This window comes from Onychostoma macrolepis, chromosome 11 (assembly GCF_012432095.1).
Source record: "Onychostoma macrolepis isolate SWU-2019 chromosome 11, ASM1243209v1, whole genome shotgun sequence".
Classification (NCBI taxonomy): domain Eukaryota; kingdom Metazoa; phylum Chordata; class Actinopteri; order Cypriniformes; family Cyprinidae; genus Onychostoma; species Onychostoma macrolepis.
The window spans coordinates 18,527,065-18,542,606 of record NC_081165.1 but is presented as its reverse complement, the minus strand read 5'-3'; the positions used below and the strand labels follow the sequence as shown (position 1 = coordinate 18,542,606).

Genomic DNA, 15,542 nt, shown 5'->3' with positions numbered 1-15,542 from the left:
CTTTGAGAAGTATGTTATATACCTGAAGTGCTGTTATAGGAGAGACCCGGGGCAGTTAACAGTACATAACATTGTACATAACATTTTATATTGCATTAAAGAGTATGACCTACTACTCATATGTGAAGGAGACCGGGGCTAGTTGTCACACTAGGAAGGAAGTTTAGATTCAAAGGTCCAATTAGACAAATGTGTATTTTCTCTTTTGTTTGTAGATTTCAAAGACCTCATGCAAGCTGTCACATGTAGTTTAATCTATGTTATGAAGTGTGGTATTTATTTATTACGATATTTGTTGGCTAAAACATTTTATATTATTTTTATGAATTGTTAATTGCTTAAGTTGGATAAAAATCCTGTTTAATGGCAGGTTCCAACTTACCCCATATAAATTGTTTTTCTTGCTTAAAAATATTGTAACCAAAAGTTTAAAAGAAATGTCTGTTTACTTTAAAAATAACCTTTTAAATAAATTATACGTGTTTAAATAAAAAATATTCTCCATAGAGATGTACATGTACTGGCCTTACAATATTATTCAGTAAGTTGCAATATTAAATTAAAGCATAACAATAAAGGCATTTTCAATTAAGTCATCTTCAGCAACATTGTTATAAAGAATGCAGACCCGAGTCTGAACAAACTGCACCAGTTCATAAATTCTGATCATACACAAAAAGCTCACCAAGGTCAGTATGGCCCAATACTAACCGCCTTGTGACTCAGCTCTATGGCATGAAATTCTCGCCTCATTTGACTGATTTTATTCTGTTCTTATCAGTTGAATCTGTATGACTTAAGAAAAGCTGTCTTGTTACTGAGAACCGACTGAAGCATTTTAGGCATTTCTCCATTAATAATGTGACTGAATTTTTTGCAGCATGCAATTTCAGTGTTTCCCTTTGAATTTTGTGATCAGTCTCCAGTCAGTTTTGCTTGCGTTCTTTGTAAGCGCATAGAGATCTTTAATCTCTTATTGCCTCTGAATCTGAATTATCAGAAGTATTGTTTAGAAGTTAGATCTAATGATCCAGAAACTGAACCTGACCATTTTTAAACATCAAAAAGATTATTGAGATTAGCCCAATCGCGTTTTGAAAACTGGAAATGTAATTTGTGCAAACTAATAAAGGTAGTATATAAATGGTCAGTGACTTTATTGGTGACAGCTGTGGTGAGAGAGAGCATTTCAGAGGCATTTTGGAGGCTGGGGACAGCCATGGCCAAGGGTTAAACCTGATAGTGACAGACCAAGCAGCGGCAGCAAATTAAAGCTCAGTGAAGCACTGTGGAAAAGTACACCACAGACTGCTAATGCTGGCCTGCAGCAGCCCCATCAGTGTGCTCAGGTGTGTGGCTAGAACCAAAAATGTGAAACGGTGAGAGACTGAGAAAGAAAAAAAACAGTAGTACGCAAGAAGCTCTTGGACATGATGCTGCTGATTCTGGCAGACTCTGATTTTGGCAGACTTATGACCTAGAATTTTTTATAAAATAATTCATGTAAATATAGCTTCACAATCTACTGGAATGAGGGCGTGTGCTATATCCACCACCAGCCTCATAAAACATTCACAAGATCCCCGTGCTTTCAGAAGCAGATGAGGGTGAGCGATTGGGTAGGACTAGCGGTTCAGATCTTTTTTGATTGGTGTTGTCCATGTGGGGCGTATATTCATTCCATATTGAAACAAAAATAGCCAAACTTCCCAAATTATTCTGTGCTTTTCTTATACCAAACATGTAGTTACCAAACAGGTAACCATGATAAGCAATATATTCACTATCCAGCTGTCTTTTTTTTTTTTTTTTAAAGAAGTATCTTATGCTCAGCAAAGCTGCATTTATGTGATCAGAAATTTCAAAGATAAAATATTATTGCAATTTAAAATAATTCTAATATATTTTAATACAACTTAAAATGTAATGTATTCTTGTGATGCCAAAACCGAATTTTTAGCAGCCATTATTCCAGTCTTTAGTGTGACTTGGTCCTTCAGAAATCATTCTAATATGCTGATTTGATACTAAAGAAACATTTTTTATTATTATCATTGTTGAAAGCAGCTGTGCTGCTTAATAGTCCTTAATATTTTTGTTGAAATGACACTCTTTTTTCAGGATTCTCCAGCATTTATTTGAAATAAAATCTGTTTTATTGAATCATTGCTAAATAAAATTATTAATTTCTTTAAAAAAAAAAAAAAGTAGAAGAATCTTATTGCCCCCAAACATTTGACTTTTAATTGAAAGTTAAATACAAAAAATATTAAACCATATGGCATTTTTGTGTGTTTTGTCTACTCAAATAGGCAAGATACTACTACTACTACTACTACTACTAATATTTATTATTATTATTATTTTCTATTCAAATTCATCAGTCATCCATTTTTAATTCAGGACATGGTAAAAAAATACTTCAAATTTTAAATGGACATAAAAATCCTAGCTATTATATAAATGCAGAACACGCCAACTTAATTTCTGGTGTTTTGGGCATTTGGACACACTCCTTTAGCTAAGTAATTGGTCCCTAAATCGACCACTTATTGTGTACACTTTAATAGTCAGGCTCTGCTTGTAGGCTTTAAAGGGTGGTCTCCATCATATCTGTTGCTATACGGCATGCTGTTTAATCCCAAGAGCTTGAAGGAAGTGAGGTAGATTTTGTGCCCCAAAACGTTATGGTTTCACTGCTTTGTTACTGGAATGTCAAGGTTAGGACCTGTGATTCAGCTCCGATCAATAAACCTATTTCTGCATCTGGGCAGTGGATAAACTTGTAGCTAGTCCACATGATTAATTTGTTCACATTGTGAAGTGAGTATACGATTGTTTGAATGACTCATATGACAGAATTAATATATAAATATATTAGTTACACCAGTGAAAATAATTTTAAGCTGGCAAAATTAGAAGAAAATCGCTCAGTAAGATAACAAACAGTTTTCAAACAGGCTTTAAGAACACTCCTCCATTTTAATATTTAATTAACTACACACTTTTGCTTTAAATATCATTTTACAATATCATTATTTAATGCTTCTTTCCATATTCACATTTCAGCATAAATGGTAGCTGAAAGACACTTTTAGAAAGCTAAAATGACCCAGTAATCCTCTCATAGATCATGGACAAAGTGAGAATGAGATGAGCACAGCGCTGTGTGAATCTATGTAAATGTGAGATGAAATTAGATTAGTATGGGAGCTGGAAGTACATTCCTGTCCAGCTGCTGAAAAATGATCCTGTAGAGAGCATTGAAGCCATGAACTCGAGCAGTCAGGATGATGTGCTTACAGAAGGGACGTTTTAACTGAAGCCAAGTGTATCTGAACTGAAGTGTCACATATATTTGAAAGACTCATTCATCCATGAGAGCATGTACTTACTTAACCCTGATCTGCACACATCCAGGTCATGAGTGCCTTTAGCAGTTCAACCATTCACTGGGAGTGCTAATAAAAATGTCTGATCAAACAGAGAGGGGTAGTTCACTGGGAAGGTTGGAGACCACAAGGTCAGATGTCTTTGTCAGAGAGTGATAAAGGTCAAGGACCTCTACATCTGCTGGGTTATGGGGGTCTCATTGAGATATGGCCATTAGAGAGAATGGATGGGCCTGTGTTTGAGGGAGGAGGTGGCAAATGAAGAAGAGTGGGGAATTTCTCAGTTCTCTGATCTCTACTGTGAAGTGCTCAAGTACAGATGAGCTTCTGTTTTGTGTCCTGCAATGAGCACTTCTGGGACATAGAGCGGTCATTGTTCTCCTCAGGCATTGCTACTGCAGATGCTGTATCTGTCAGTGAGAACATGCCATGCTCCAATTGAAGTCACTGGGCATCGTAATTGCAGTCTCTCCCTCGGTACGGCCATCCACGGCCCCCTGTTATGTTTTAATGGGCCTTATCACAGCAAATGTGTAACAGAGAGAGTTCTATATGCAGTGTCTTCACTATGTGATTAGTTTTGGTCAAAGGAATTGTAGAACAGTCAGCTAGATTATTAAAATGATATTATGGTTAAAATTAAGGGCTGTTAATTTTTTTGAAAATGTATAACAAGATTATATGCCTTTTTTTTTTTTCTTCAGAAATGAATATTCCAGCAAGGGCACAGGGAGGACAAAACTGATCTAAAGTGACAGTGAAGGCAGTTATAATATTAAAAAAAAAAAAAAATGTTTTGAACTTTCTATTCATCAAAGAAAAATGTATCAAGGTTTTTATAAAAACATTAGGCAACTTTTATCAACACTGATAATAAGAAATGTTTGTTGTATGATCATGTGACTCTTCATGCGAATTTGTAGGAGTAATTGATCCTAAAAATTCAGCTTTGTATATAAATTACAAAACATAAACTAAATAAATTGCATATTAAAATATATCAAAATAAAAATGTAAAATTGGAAACAATAAAATATTAAAGTTTTTTTTAATTATAATAATTTTTGACATTACTGTGCATGAGATTTGTTTTAAAAACATCTTACCAAACCCAAACTTTTGAAGTATAATAATTTCCATATGATCAAATAAGCTGATAATTTATTTATTATTAAAATATTATATTCTATCTAAATAAACTTACAAAATCTAAAATCAGCCATTTTAAATGCTATAATGATTTAGGCATCACAAAATTATAATGTACAGTATTGAAATGATTTTAATATTTACCCAAGGTTACATTTAGATTAATTTGAATTGAGTGTTAGATAAGGCAAAGGGAAGGCAAACATAAGTGTTCGCAATTAAATGTAATGTCTGTAATCAATCTGTAATGTCAGCTGATAATTAATATGGTACCAATATACTGTGCATATCAAAATCAGGATTGATATACTGTATCAGTGTTTAGAATTTTATTCCCTGTATTAAAATGTTCAAAGAATGCTCCTTTTGTCAGCCTTTTGAAGGTCACTAAATTTTAGTCTGTTTCCTCTTCAAAAGGACAAGCATATCATCATCCTCTGTGAAGTGAGCCAAGCTATTACAGGACATTTCATCTTGGCGGGCTGTCAACACTCACTATCACTATCATGTTGATATTTCAGTTACAGGAGGGCTAGTGGGTCCACATGAGGCTGTTTGTCTTCTCAGGTCTCTCGCCCTCACACACTTTCTCTCGTGAGTTTGATACATGGCTGTGGCCTTCAGGGCCCAGACTGGCACCACTTTACGTACCATCTGCAGGGCACGGGGAGGCAATGAGGTGTCATTAAATGTGTGGATGCATATAAGGACAGTTGAAACAGGTGGTGCACAAGCTGGTGCTTTAGTTTTATGTACTAAATGTGTACATCCGGCATATTTAATGTTAATGGGTGATTCATCATTTAGTGCTACATTTACTTGAATTCTTGACCACTTACTTTTAGATCATCCATGTAATCCGTCAATATGACCCTTTTCTCTTATTATATGTATATATCTTAAAAATGCAATGGATATAATATTAATAGACAGAAATATGATTCATTATAATATAATATATAATTAAAAAACAGAATTAAATATTTAAAGATAATATAAAATATCCTTTAAAACTGGAATGTTTAAAATTGAATGTGGTAAATTGAAGTCAGTCAGTTGAACTGGGTCAATCACCCAGTCTTGAATATATATATTATATAACATATATAACATTAGAATGACTTTTCACAATGTATTTAGATTGAGAGCCAACATGGTGTAGCTTAAACCCAATTTGGAGGACTCGAGCTTTGAAAATATGCAATGAAAATATCATTGTTTAGACTAAGCAATATTAGCACAGGTCTTTGGGTCTGTGAAATCTGAGCCATTCCAATTTGAACAGAGATCTTGTTTCAGATATCCACACAAGCCAAGGCAAAGACAGCATTTTAAGCTGACGATTTTTATCTCCACCGGCTGCCACGCTGCTGTCTAAGGCCATGCTGTACCCAGGCTCAGCACTTTTCCCAGTGCCTGTGCTTTCCTGTTTGTTGCAGTAGCACCAATTACAGCTACTGTGACAGTTGTCCTCAGGTATGATATACTAGCATGTATTATTTGACCGCTAAATATATGGGCCATGGACAACCACACAATGTTCTATACAAGCAAAATGAAATTGCTGATATAGTTTTCTGAATAAAAGGTACCACACTCATATTAGTCAAATCTTTCTCTTATTAATTAACATAATTCATTGCTTGGCTTTAGTTTATAAAAAAGCCCCATGCTTTTTTTCTTTTTGGATAGCAGCCTTCAAACCTCATTCCACATTTCATTTGATTATTGCTGCTTCAGTGAGTGACAGATAGGTGAAATATCGAGAAAGGCAAGACTTCAATAATGCATGGCACAGCCTAAGAGGCAGTACGTCAGCAGAGCCAGTGAGCCCTTGTGTGGATTTGTAAACCCCTGAGTCACAAAGTTATCACCGTTGGGAACCGCTGTGAAAAATAACAAAACTAAAAGCTGAAAGTGCATAAGTGCTTGTTATGGTTAAAAATTTGTGAATTATACATTTGAATGTTTAAAGACGATAGTAAAGACAAAATTAGCTTTCATGTATCGCATTGAGGAGGTTCAACATGACCCAATAAACAACCTGCTGCCCTTGTGTTTCATTTCGGTACATAGCTGGAAAGAAGGATAATAATGCCACTTTAAGCTCGGGGAAAGCTTTCAGTAGTATCTGTTAATTACACATTGGCGTTTACACTTTATTCGTGCTCTCTGCTCTGCTTTATTGTCACGGTTCATTGATTCTAGGCTTAATGGCATAGTCATTATAATGATTGGGTTTAATGTACCCAAGACTTTCGGTCTGAAAACAGTAAGTTCCAGCTTTGTGTCACTGTTCAGACACTGGGGAGATGACTCACTGCTCTGAGCAAACATGTCGAACAGCAAACAATCACAACAAACAGCTAATCATGGCATGAATAATCATGAAAGGATGCACTTGGTGTTGAATCCACAGACCTTTTAGATTTGCTGTGGAGTCACTCATAAGACAATTCTGGCATCTGCAAATGTGAAGTAGTAAACCAGAAACTTATTTGTAATTTTTAAAGTGTCTTTTTTGCCTTTTCTGCATGGATCATCATTATAATTCCTCCCCGCTGCTGCTGTTTTAGCTCTGGCTATCAAGTGCTAACTTTATCGGCAAACTCAGATTGCAAACACTGAATATTTATTCTGTGACAAGGCCATGACTTGGGGACACTAAGCCATACATTTTAGATCAGGCTTGGATTGGTTCAATGAATACCAATTTGATTTACTTTAGGAATATTCAGACTGGCAAGATGTTTCTTGCTGTATCAGCTGTAATGTATAGGAGTTTGGCTGTTTGTAGACCAAAGCATTTTTTGAGGATGCAGTGGGTGTCCACCAGAACCTGAAGTAGATGAAGGTAGACTGATAAAAAATTCCTTAGATATGTTTTTTTGTTGAGTCTCTACACAGACACCTGACTTCAACAAGCCACCTGCTGGGAGAGATCCATTTTGGGGGCTTAGTCCCATTAGCAGATGTCAGGGCGGCAGTAAAAGCGTCATTGCCTTAGGCAGTCCTTGAGTCCTACAAGAAACTTGACTTTTGAGAAAATGAAGTAATCAGATGAATGTATGATGGAAGGCACTAGGCAGGAATGAAATGGCCATAGGGAACACTAGGACATTTTCAGATAGGCTCTTGTTGGCTGAATGTCCAAAAAAATTTACATATACAAAGCAAATATAAAGGGAGGAAAAAGCTCACAGACTGGCCCATATAGGCCCCTTTAACCTACAATGATGGCAGCATCTCCCTCCACAAATTAATAGAAATGTTAAGTGGAGGAGGTGATGTAGTATACATTTTCAGGCTCACTCTGTTTCTATGTGTAGAATTTGTCACCGTCAGGAAGCACTCAGCCATGTGGCCTCATACCAGCTGGACGAGCTGTTATGATTGTCCTTAGCTCTGAAGTTTGAAATCGACACAGAAAAAGCGTTGGGACAAGAGGCATGATTCACTGTAGGAAGGTGTGAACCTGAGAAATACAAAGATCTTGTCAAAATGAAAATGTTGTGATATTTTGTTAATTAAAAGGTTGCTTTTGCAACATTAAAACAGTTAAAAAACAACAACATTTTATTTTAAGTGCGAGGCATGCATATTTTATTTAAAATAATAGTTAAAATCAGTAGGCCTATTTTAAAGGGTTGCTTTTGCAATATTAAACAAATATAAAAAGTAATGTATAAGTAGGCTAATTAAAATAAAATAACTTTTTGTTTCAACAGTATTTTTTATTTTAAATATACTTAATTTTTTTAATATTTAATTTTTATAATCATATTTATAATCATATTCATATCAAATAATATTGGTAAAATTAATATATTTAACAAATTAGAATTATGTGACATGGGATAGTGGGGAATTATTTTCTCAGACTATCCCTGATTATAGAGAATGGAATGAAAAGAAATGTGTTTGAGTCCTTAAATGGTAAATCAAAGCTTAACAGAGAACTCTGTAAATTTGTGCATTGATGATTTGTGTGTTCCTTGACAAACATCCCTCTCATATTCATGCACACAGTACATCTACTGCAGCATGAGGAAAATCCTGTCAGCTACGTCCTGGCAGCCAGCACATTATACGGTGCTAAGTACTAAGTAGAGTGCGTTTGAAAAGACTGTGACAACACACCGAAGCAGTGCTGATAAAACAAGCATTTGAGTGCAGTCAGGTGGCAATCAGAGTCTTGTTTGGTGTAATTAAGAAATTTCTCTGATGAAAGCCCCTTTCTCTCTTTTTTAAACCTCTACAAACGACTGCTGGGATGCTTCCAGCGGGCCATTCTCATCACTAACAGCACATCTGTGCTGACGCTTGACGCCTGCAGACGTACCAGGAACCGCAGAGCAGCGGCCCTTGCTGCGATTGCCATTACTTGAGCCAGGAAAAAGATGTGCAATTGCCAATTACTGGGCTGGGGGGGGGTATGTTGCACAGTGAAGGAAACAATCCCGCGCACTCAAAACAGATGTGAGGGCTGGATGGCGAATGGTGCAAAACAGCTGCTCCCCGGCGCACTCTTGTCAATTTAGCCGCTAGACAATTTGAGTCACGTGTTCCTGTTTTATTAGGCCCGAAACTGAGCCGTGCATCAGCAGGTGACACATCAGGGCGAGGGAGCGGTGAATATGCCGGTGTAGAGTAGATTTTCAGGCTGTCAGAGGAATACAGTGTCAGAATAAATCTTGAATTTGTTGCCAATTGAAAACACAGCCATGCATCCTCACATTGGTTGGACAGGGCTGTTATGATTCTCCTCAGTTGTAAAATGGGCACAGAGAAACAAAATATATCCATATGTGTACCTACACTCACCCTCATGTCTTTTTAAAATTGAATGAGCTTCTTTCTTCTGTGGAACATAAAAGAAGATCTTTTTCTTTCTGAGTGTTTTCTTGTTTTCAATACAGTGGAAGACAATGGGCACCAAAACTGCTTGGTCACCAGCATTTTTCAAAATGTATTCTTTTTGTGTTTTACTGAAGAGAGAAAGTCATAACAATTTAAAAACATGCACATTACTAGCATATTGGCTGTTTATTAATACTTAATAATATTGCATGACCATATTTTAGATCCTCCAACCCTACTCCATACCTAAAGTACCTTACTTTACAAACTATTAATAGAAGTCATAGTTAATAGTGAGAATTGGTCCACAAACTTAACATAAAAATAAGGTTGATACTCATCTCAGAATCTGTCTATTTTTTGGGAGTCATCTGGGTTTTTGTTTTTCCCCAGGAGCTGCTAGGCCTCTGTCTCTTGTCTGGGTGTGGTTGCAGTAGGAGGATGAGGATTCTGTTGTGTCTGCTGTCTCTCAGCTCTCTGGCTCTGAGCTACGCATTGGGTAAGTATGATCTGATCTGATGTCTCCAATCATCTCATCTCATTCAAGATCCCATTTGCAAATATACTTAGGTCTCGCTCAGCCCTTCCCCCATTAGTGAAACTTCGTTACCACTCACCCTTTGTTTTTGTTTTTTTCTATATTCCCTCTGCTCCAGCATTTCCTTGTTGAAACATCATTGAAATGTACGTTGTCACTTTGATGGTGTCTGGGACGTGTGGTTTTAGGCTTGTGCATCAGTGGGGGGCCACAAATTCAGATTAATTATTCATTGTGTTATCTTAGATCAGTGAGCAGAAGGGATTTGATTTACTTGAGAGGTGTTTTTGACGGCTGAAGTATCCAGGCCCCATTAAACATTGATAAAAATGTGCTTTTGTCCATAATGCTATTAACTTGGCAAATGGCACTCTAGTCAAAGTTGTACTAGTCTCACAGGCATAAAATCTGGTCCACTTTGCAGCAAATTCTGGTCAGGAGCCACCATCTGACCAATAAGAGGCCAAGCAAAATATGTTTTATTTTTACATGCCATTTAGGGGAAGATTGATTTTAAATGGTTGATTCCACAAAAATAGACTGTGAAAAACATCAAACATTAAAATAACACTTCAGCAGTGTTGGAATGCAACTGCCTGCACAAAAAAACATTGAAGATGCAGGAGTACCAACTACGTCACAAATCTGCTCACTTCTTCAACTTTCTACCTACTTTTAAATCAGACTTTGTTTCCAGACATACAGACAGACAGGTGCAACCAGCCAATCAGAGTACAGTTTCTGCCCAATGTTTCCTAGACCTACATCATTGTTTGCTCATTTATTTGATCAAAAATACAGCAATATTGTGAAATATTATTACAATTTAACTTTACTGTTTTAATATATTTTAAAATGTAATTTATTGCTGAATTAATTTCTTTCAAAAATCTGTTATGTGTAAACAGCAAAACATGGACATGGAAAGGAACAAATGGTTTGAGAATATACCTAATTGTCATATTCACTGTACTGAGGAAAATGTCTAGGTTCTGATTTATCATCACAGACATTCAGATTGAATTGGCTAACAAAACAATTACTGTTTCTAGTCTGGTACACAGAAGTAACTACATATAGAGACTGAAGAGCTGTTGAGAGACTTCAGTGGAAAAGAACTTAAGTGGCAGTTTTGAGCTGTTTATCCCCATTACTGGAAGCAGCCATCACACCACTGAATTTCACTGTAATCTCAGAGCAGAAAACCTCCCGGGGAGCCGGCTCCCCTTCTCAACTCATCTCTCCTCCCCTGCCTCTCTCTTATTGCCCTAGATTTCTGTGGGTCTCATCAGAACTGCATGCACACACTGATTTGCACACATACAAGCATACTTATACAGAACTCTAAATTACAAATTCATAAATCAAACAAAAAGTCAGCACAGACATAGTGACTGAAAAATAAATTATTCATCAGAATTTTTGTCTTTGTTTAAGAATTTTTTTAAATAATATTTTTACTGGAAAACAAGATAATATGCATAAGATAATAAAACTTAATTTTAGAGATATATCTTGAATTCAATTCATTTTTCTTTTTAAAGATTCTATTTATTTAATCACTAAGTATCAATAGGGAAGAAAAATGTATCTTAATTCAGTACAGTATATTCTCTGAAAACAATATTAATATCTGCAATTTACTTGAAAATGAATGTATCTTGTTTTAAGAATGTTTAGATATTTTTATTCATACTGATTCTTTTTTATAGTACTCTTAAGAAGCACCAATTTATTTGAAAATATAAAAGCAAAATCCGAGTGACAGTTGCACACACAGTCCTATATAATCCAAACTCATTCTTGACCCAATTCATAATGCATCATATGCGTTCACGGCTACTTGGAGACTTAACTGTATTCAAACTCCCCTGTTCCCCTCTGTTCTGTCAAAATATCTTAGTGCGTGCAATTATATCTGACAGCTTGTATCCCCTACTGACTTTCCCCGGGTGGAGTACACTCCCACTATGAGTGCAAATACGCTGGAGTTGTTAGGCACGCACGACCCCCCTGTATCTGTCTGTTTGGCACAGCGCACTAGCTGTCAGTGGAGGTAGTACAAAAGACCTGAGCATAACAAGACTACTTGTGCTAGATTACTCTCACAGATATTGTACTTTACTCTTGAATTTCATTTAGTGTGCTGTTGCCTAGTTAATCATCTGGTAACCGGAAGGCTGTTGGTTCAAATTCAGGGGTCACCATGTTAAAAGGCCATGAATGCTGTTTTTGACTCAAAAGCATTTCGTGACAGTCTTTGTTGAAATAGCTGAAACAGGCAGTAATGGTGGGCGTATTTTTGTAGGTGGGGATGTGTGTGTGTCGGGTCACGACAGTGGGCCTGTGTTTGAGGAGCAGCCGTCTAGTCTGATTTACCCGGAGGGGATGCCAGAAGGCAAGGTGACCCTGAGCTGCCAGGCTCGCGCCAGCCCTGCTGCTATTTACCGGTACTCAGATCAGGTTTTTGGCACTTACACCTTATCGAACAAAACAGGACCTTTATTTACTATGACCTAACTTTAAACACAAACATTGTAAAAATATTTTAACCAAAATAAATGATTTCAAATATATTATATATTTGAAAAAAAAAAAATCTTCTGTAATATTGTAAATGTCTTTATTGTAATTTTTACCAGTTTGATGCATCCTTGCTGAGTAAAAATTCTTTATATATATATATATATATATATATATATATTACTGACCTGACCCAAAGTTTTGATTGATAAAGTAATTTTGTAAGATAATTATAATTAAGTTTATTGGATTTTTTTCTAGTTAAATACATTAACTTCAGTAAATTTTGTTGTATTTATGCTTATCTCCTTATTAAAAAGAGGTGAAAAATATTTTTACAGGAAAACCAGGCAAAAATATATTTTGAAATACATTATGCATGCTGTCCCCACAAAAAGTGTACTACATGTTTGCCTGAATTTAATAAATCATTGATTTTGCCCTTTATTGAATTTAGAATCTGTTGAAGTTAGATCTTTTATGTGATTTCTAACAGGTGGCATGTGAATGGCACTGAAATTGCATTTGTCGAGGATTCGCACTACATGCAGGTCGCAGGTAACCTTGTGATCAATAACCCTCAGAATGGGCGTGATGGTGGGTCGTACCAGTGTCTTGCCATCAACCGCTGTGGCACCATTGTTAGCCGAGTGGCTAACCTCAAATTTGGCTGTGAGTACAAACCAAACAATTTTGTTGTCTAAGTGTGAAAATTAGGCCTTTCTGAATAAAAGCAGCAGTTGCACTCTACCGCAGCTGATTAATGTTGTGTGTATTCTAGACCTCCATGATTTCCCCCCTGAGAGTAGAAGCCCTCAGACGGTCCATGAAGGTGCAGGAACCTTTCTTGCCTGTCAGCCACCAACTCATTACCCAGGTATGATTGCACACTAGCAGCTAGTAAAATATTTCACTCTGTATTCAGTTTATTTATTTCCTCAAAGGTTAATATTACATCTTCCATCCGTTTTGTACCACCAAGCTTTGTCCTACCGCTGGTTCATCAACGAGTTCCCCAACTTCATTCAGCCAGAGGGGGGCAGATGGTTTGTTTCTCAGGTGACTGGTAACTTATACCTTGCTAACGCAAGAGCCAACGACACGGGCAACTATTTCTGCTTCACCACCATCAACATGGACATCAGCACCAAGAGCATCTTCAGTAAAGCTGTCCAGCTCACTGTTTACCCTGATGGTTAGTTAGTTTCCCTCAAAAACAAGAAACAAGCTCAAATACATGCTGCTATCAAAGTAACATTTTATACAAAAAAAATGCATCTTATATTTTGTTTTTCCACAGCAAACCCAAGGAAAGCCGCTCCAAATGTCCGAGTGCGTTTTCCTGCTGAGACGTATGCATTATCGGGACAAACTGCACAGCTGGAATGCTTTGCCTATGGCAAGTAAGTCCCCCTTAGTGCCTCACTTCCCTTCAGAGATCACTGCGACATCGGTTCAACATAATCCATAACTCAGTTGGCTATAAAAATGGAACATTTTTCTCTAACGTCCTTTTGCTCGCTCTTTACTTTCCTCCCTAAGTCCCATTCCTAAAATCCGCTGGAGGAAGGTGGATGGGATTTTACCACCAAAGGTCGGAGCAAGTGCAGAGGGACCCACACTGATTATTCCTGAACTGAATTTTGATGATGAGGGCATGTATGAGTGTGAGGTTTACAACTCAGAGGGCCGTGAGACACATCAGGGACGTGTCTCTGTGCAAGGTAGGCATAACGTCAGCACTAGAATGATATTTTCTACAAGATTTTCCTCTTGTTACTTTTGGTAGAAGTTTGATGTAATATAAAACTTTGTGTTGTTATTGTTAACTAAAATGATTAAAAATGATTAATTAGAATAAGCTAAAATACAAGAAAATAAAATATACAATATAAATTATATTTAAAAATGTATATATATATATATATATATATATACACAAATATTACAAATAGACTAAAAATCTAAAAATTTTAATGAAAATGAAATGTTAACTAAAATAAGTTTAAATATTAAAACAAAACAGAAATGAAAATGAATTAAAGTTATATTCTGCGTGTGAATGTGTATATATACACACACACACTAATAAAAATGACAAAAACAAGAAAAATCGGTTACACTTTATATTAGGTGGCCTTAACTACTATGTACTTACATCAAAAAATAAGTACAATGCACTTATTGTGTTCATATTGTATTGCAAAACACTTTTGCTGCTATTGAGGTGGGATATGGGTAAGGTTAGGGACAGGTTTGGTGGTATGGGTAGATTTAAGGGTGGGTTAAGGTGTAAGGGATGGGTTGACAGTGTAATTATAAATGTAATTACAGAAATTAATTACAGATGTAATTACATATAGGTATTTTTAAAAATATAAGTACAATGTAAAAACATGTATGTACACAATAATTGCATTGTATCAAATTATTAATTTAAATGTAAGTACATAGTTGTTAAGGCCACCTAATATAAAGTGTAACCGATTTTTCTTGTGTTTTTGTCATTTTTATTAGTGTGTGTGTGTGTATATATACACACATTCACACACAGTATATAACTTTAATTAATTTTTGTTTCTGCTTTGTTTTAATATTTAAACTTATTTTAGTTAACATTTCATTTTCATTTAAAAATCAATAAAAACAAATTTAATTCAAAACTGAATTTATTAAAATAAAAGATGATTCATTATATTAATACATACTGTAGAATGTAATAATGGTGTATAAGCAATTAAATTAATACACATCAATCCACTTATTAGAGAGAGAAGTAAAAATCTGTGGGTTTGTATGTGTTCTCGCTTCCCAGCCCAGCCTGAGTGGCTTCAGGTCATGAGTGACTCTGAGGTGGAAATCAGTTCGGAGCTGCAGTGGAGATGTGCTGCTGCGGGCAAACCAAGACCCACCATTCGCTGGCTCCGTAACGGACAGCCCCTCACCACACAGGTCAGCCATATGCGCGCACACACACAACTGGAGCTGGATTGTCATCTGACAATGTGTGTGTTATCAGAAATGAACAGGACCTCTAGCTGTCAAGACTCAGACTGATATATGCTAACTCATTTTTAGAA

General features: G+C 36.2%; 1 protein-coding gene across 1 annotated transcript in view; it reads left to right on the top strand.

Moving 5' to 3' along the window:
- The window catches only part of cntn2 (contactin 2), a 28,300-nt gene that overhangs the window by 680 nt on the left and 12,078 nt on the right, over positions 1–15,542 (top strand). The window contains exons 2-9 of the mRNA XM_058792141.1: positions 9,795–9,900; positions 12,248–12,389; positions 12,959–13,134; positions 13,244–13,339; positions 13,445–13,657; positions 13,763–13,865; positions 14,005–14,186; positions 15,278–15,414. Coding sequence (XP_058648124.1) covers positions 9,843–9,900; positions 12,248–12,389; positions 12,959–13,134; positions 13,244–13,339; positions 13,445–13,657; positions 13,763–13,865; positions 14,005–14,186; positions 15,278–15,414 — 1,107 coding nt within the window. The 5' untranslated portion in view covers positions 9,795–9,842. The remainder of the gene's footprint in view (positions 1–9,794; positions 9,901–12,247; positions 12,390–12,958; positions 13,135–13,243; positions 13,340–13,444; positions 13,658–13,762; positions 13,866–14,004; positions 14,187–15,277; positions 15,415–15,542) is intronic.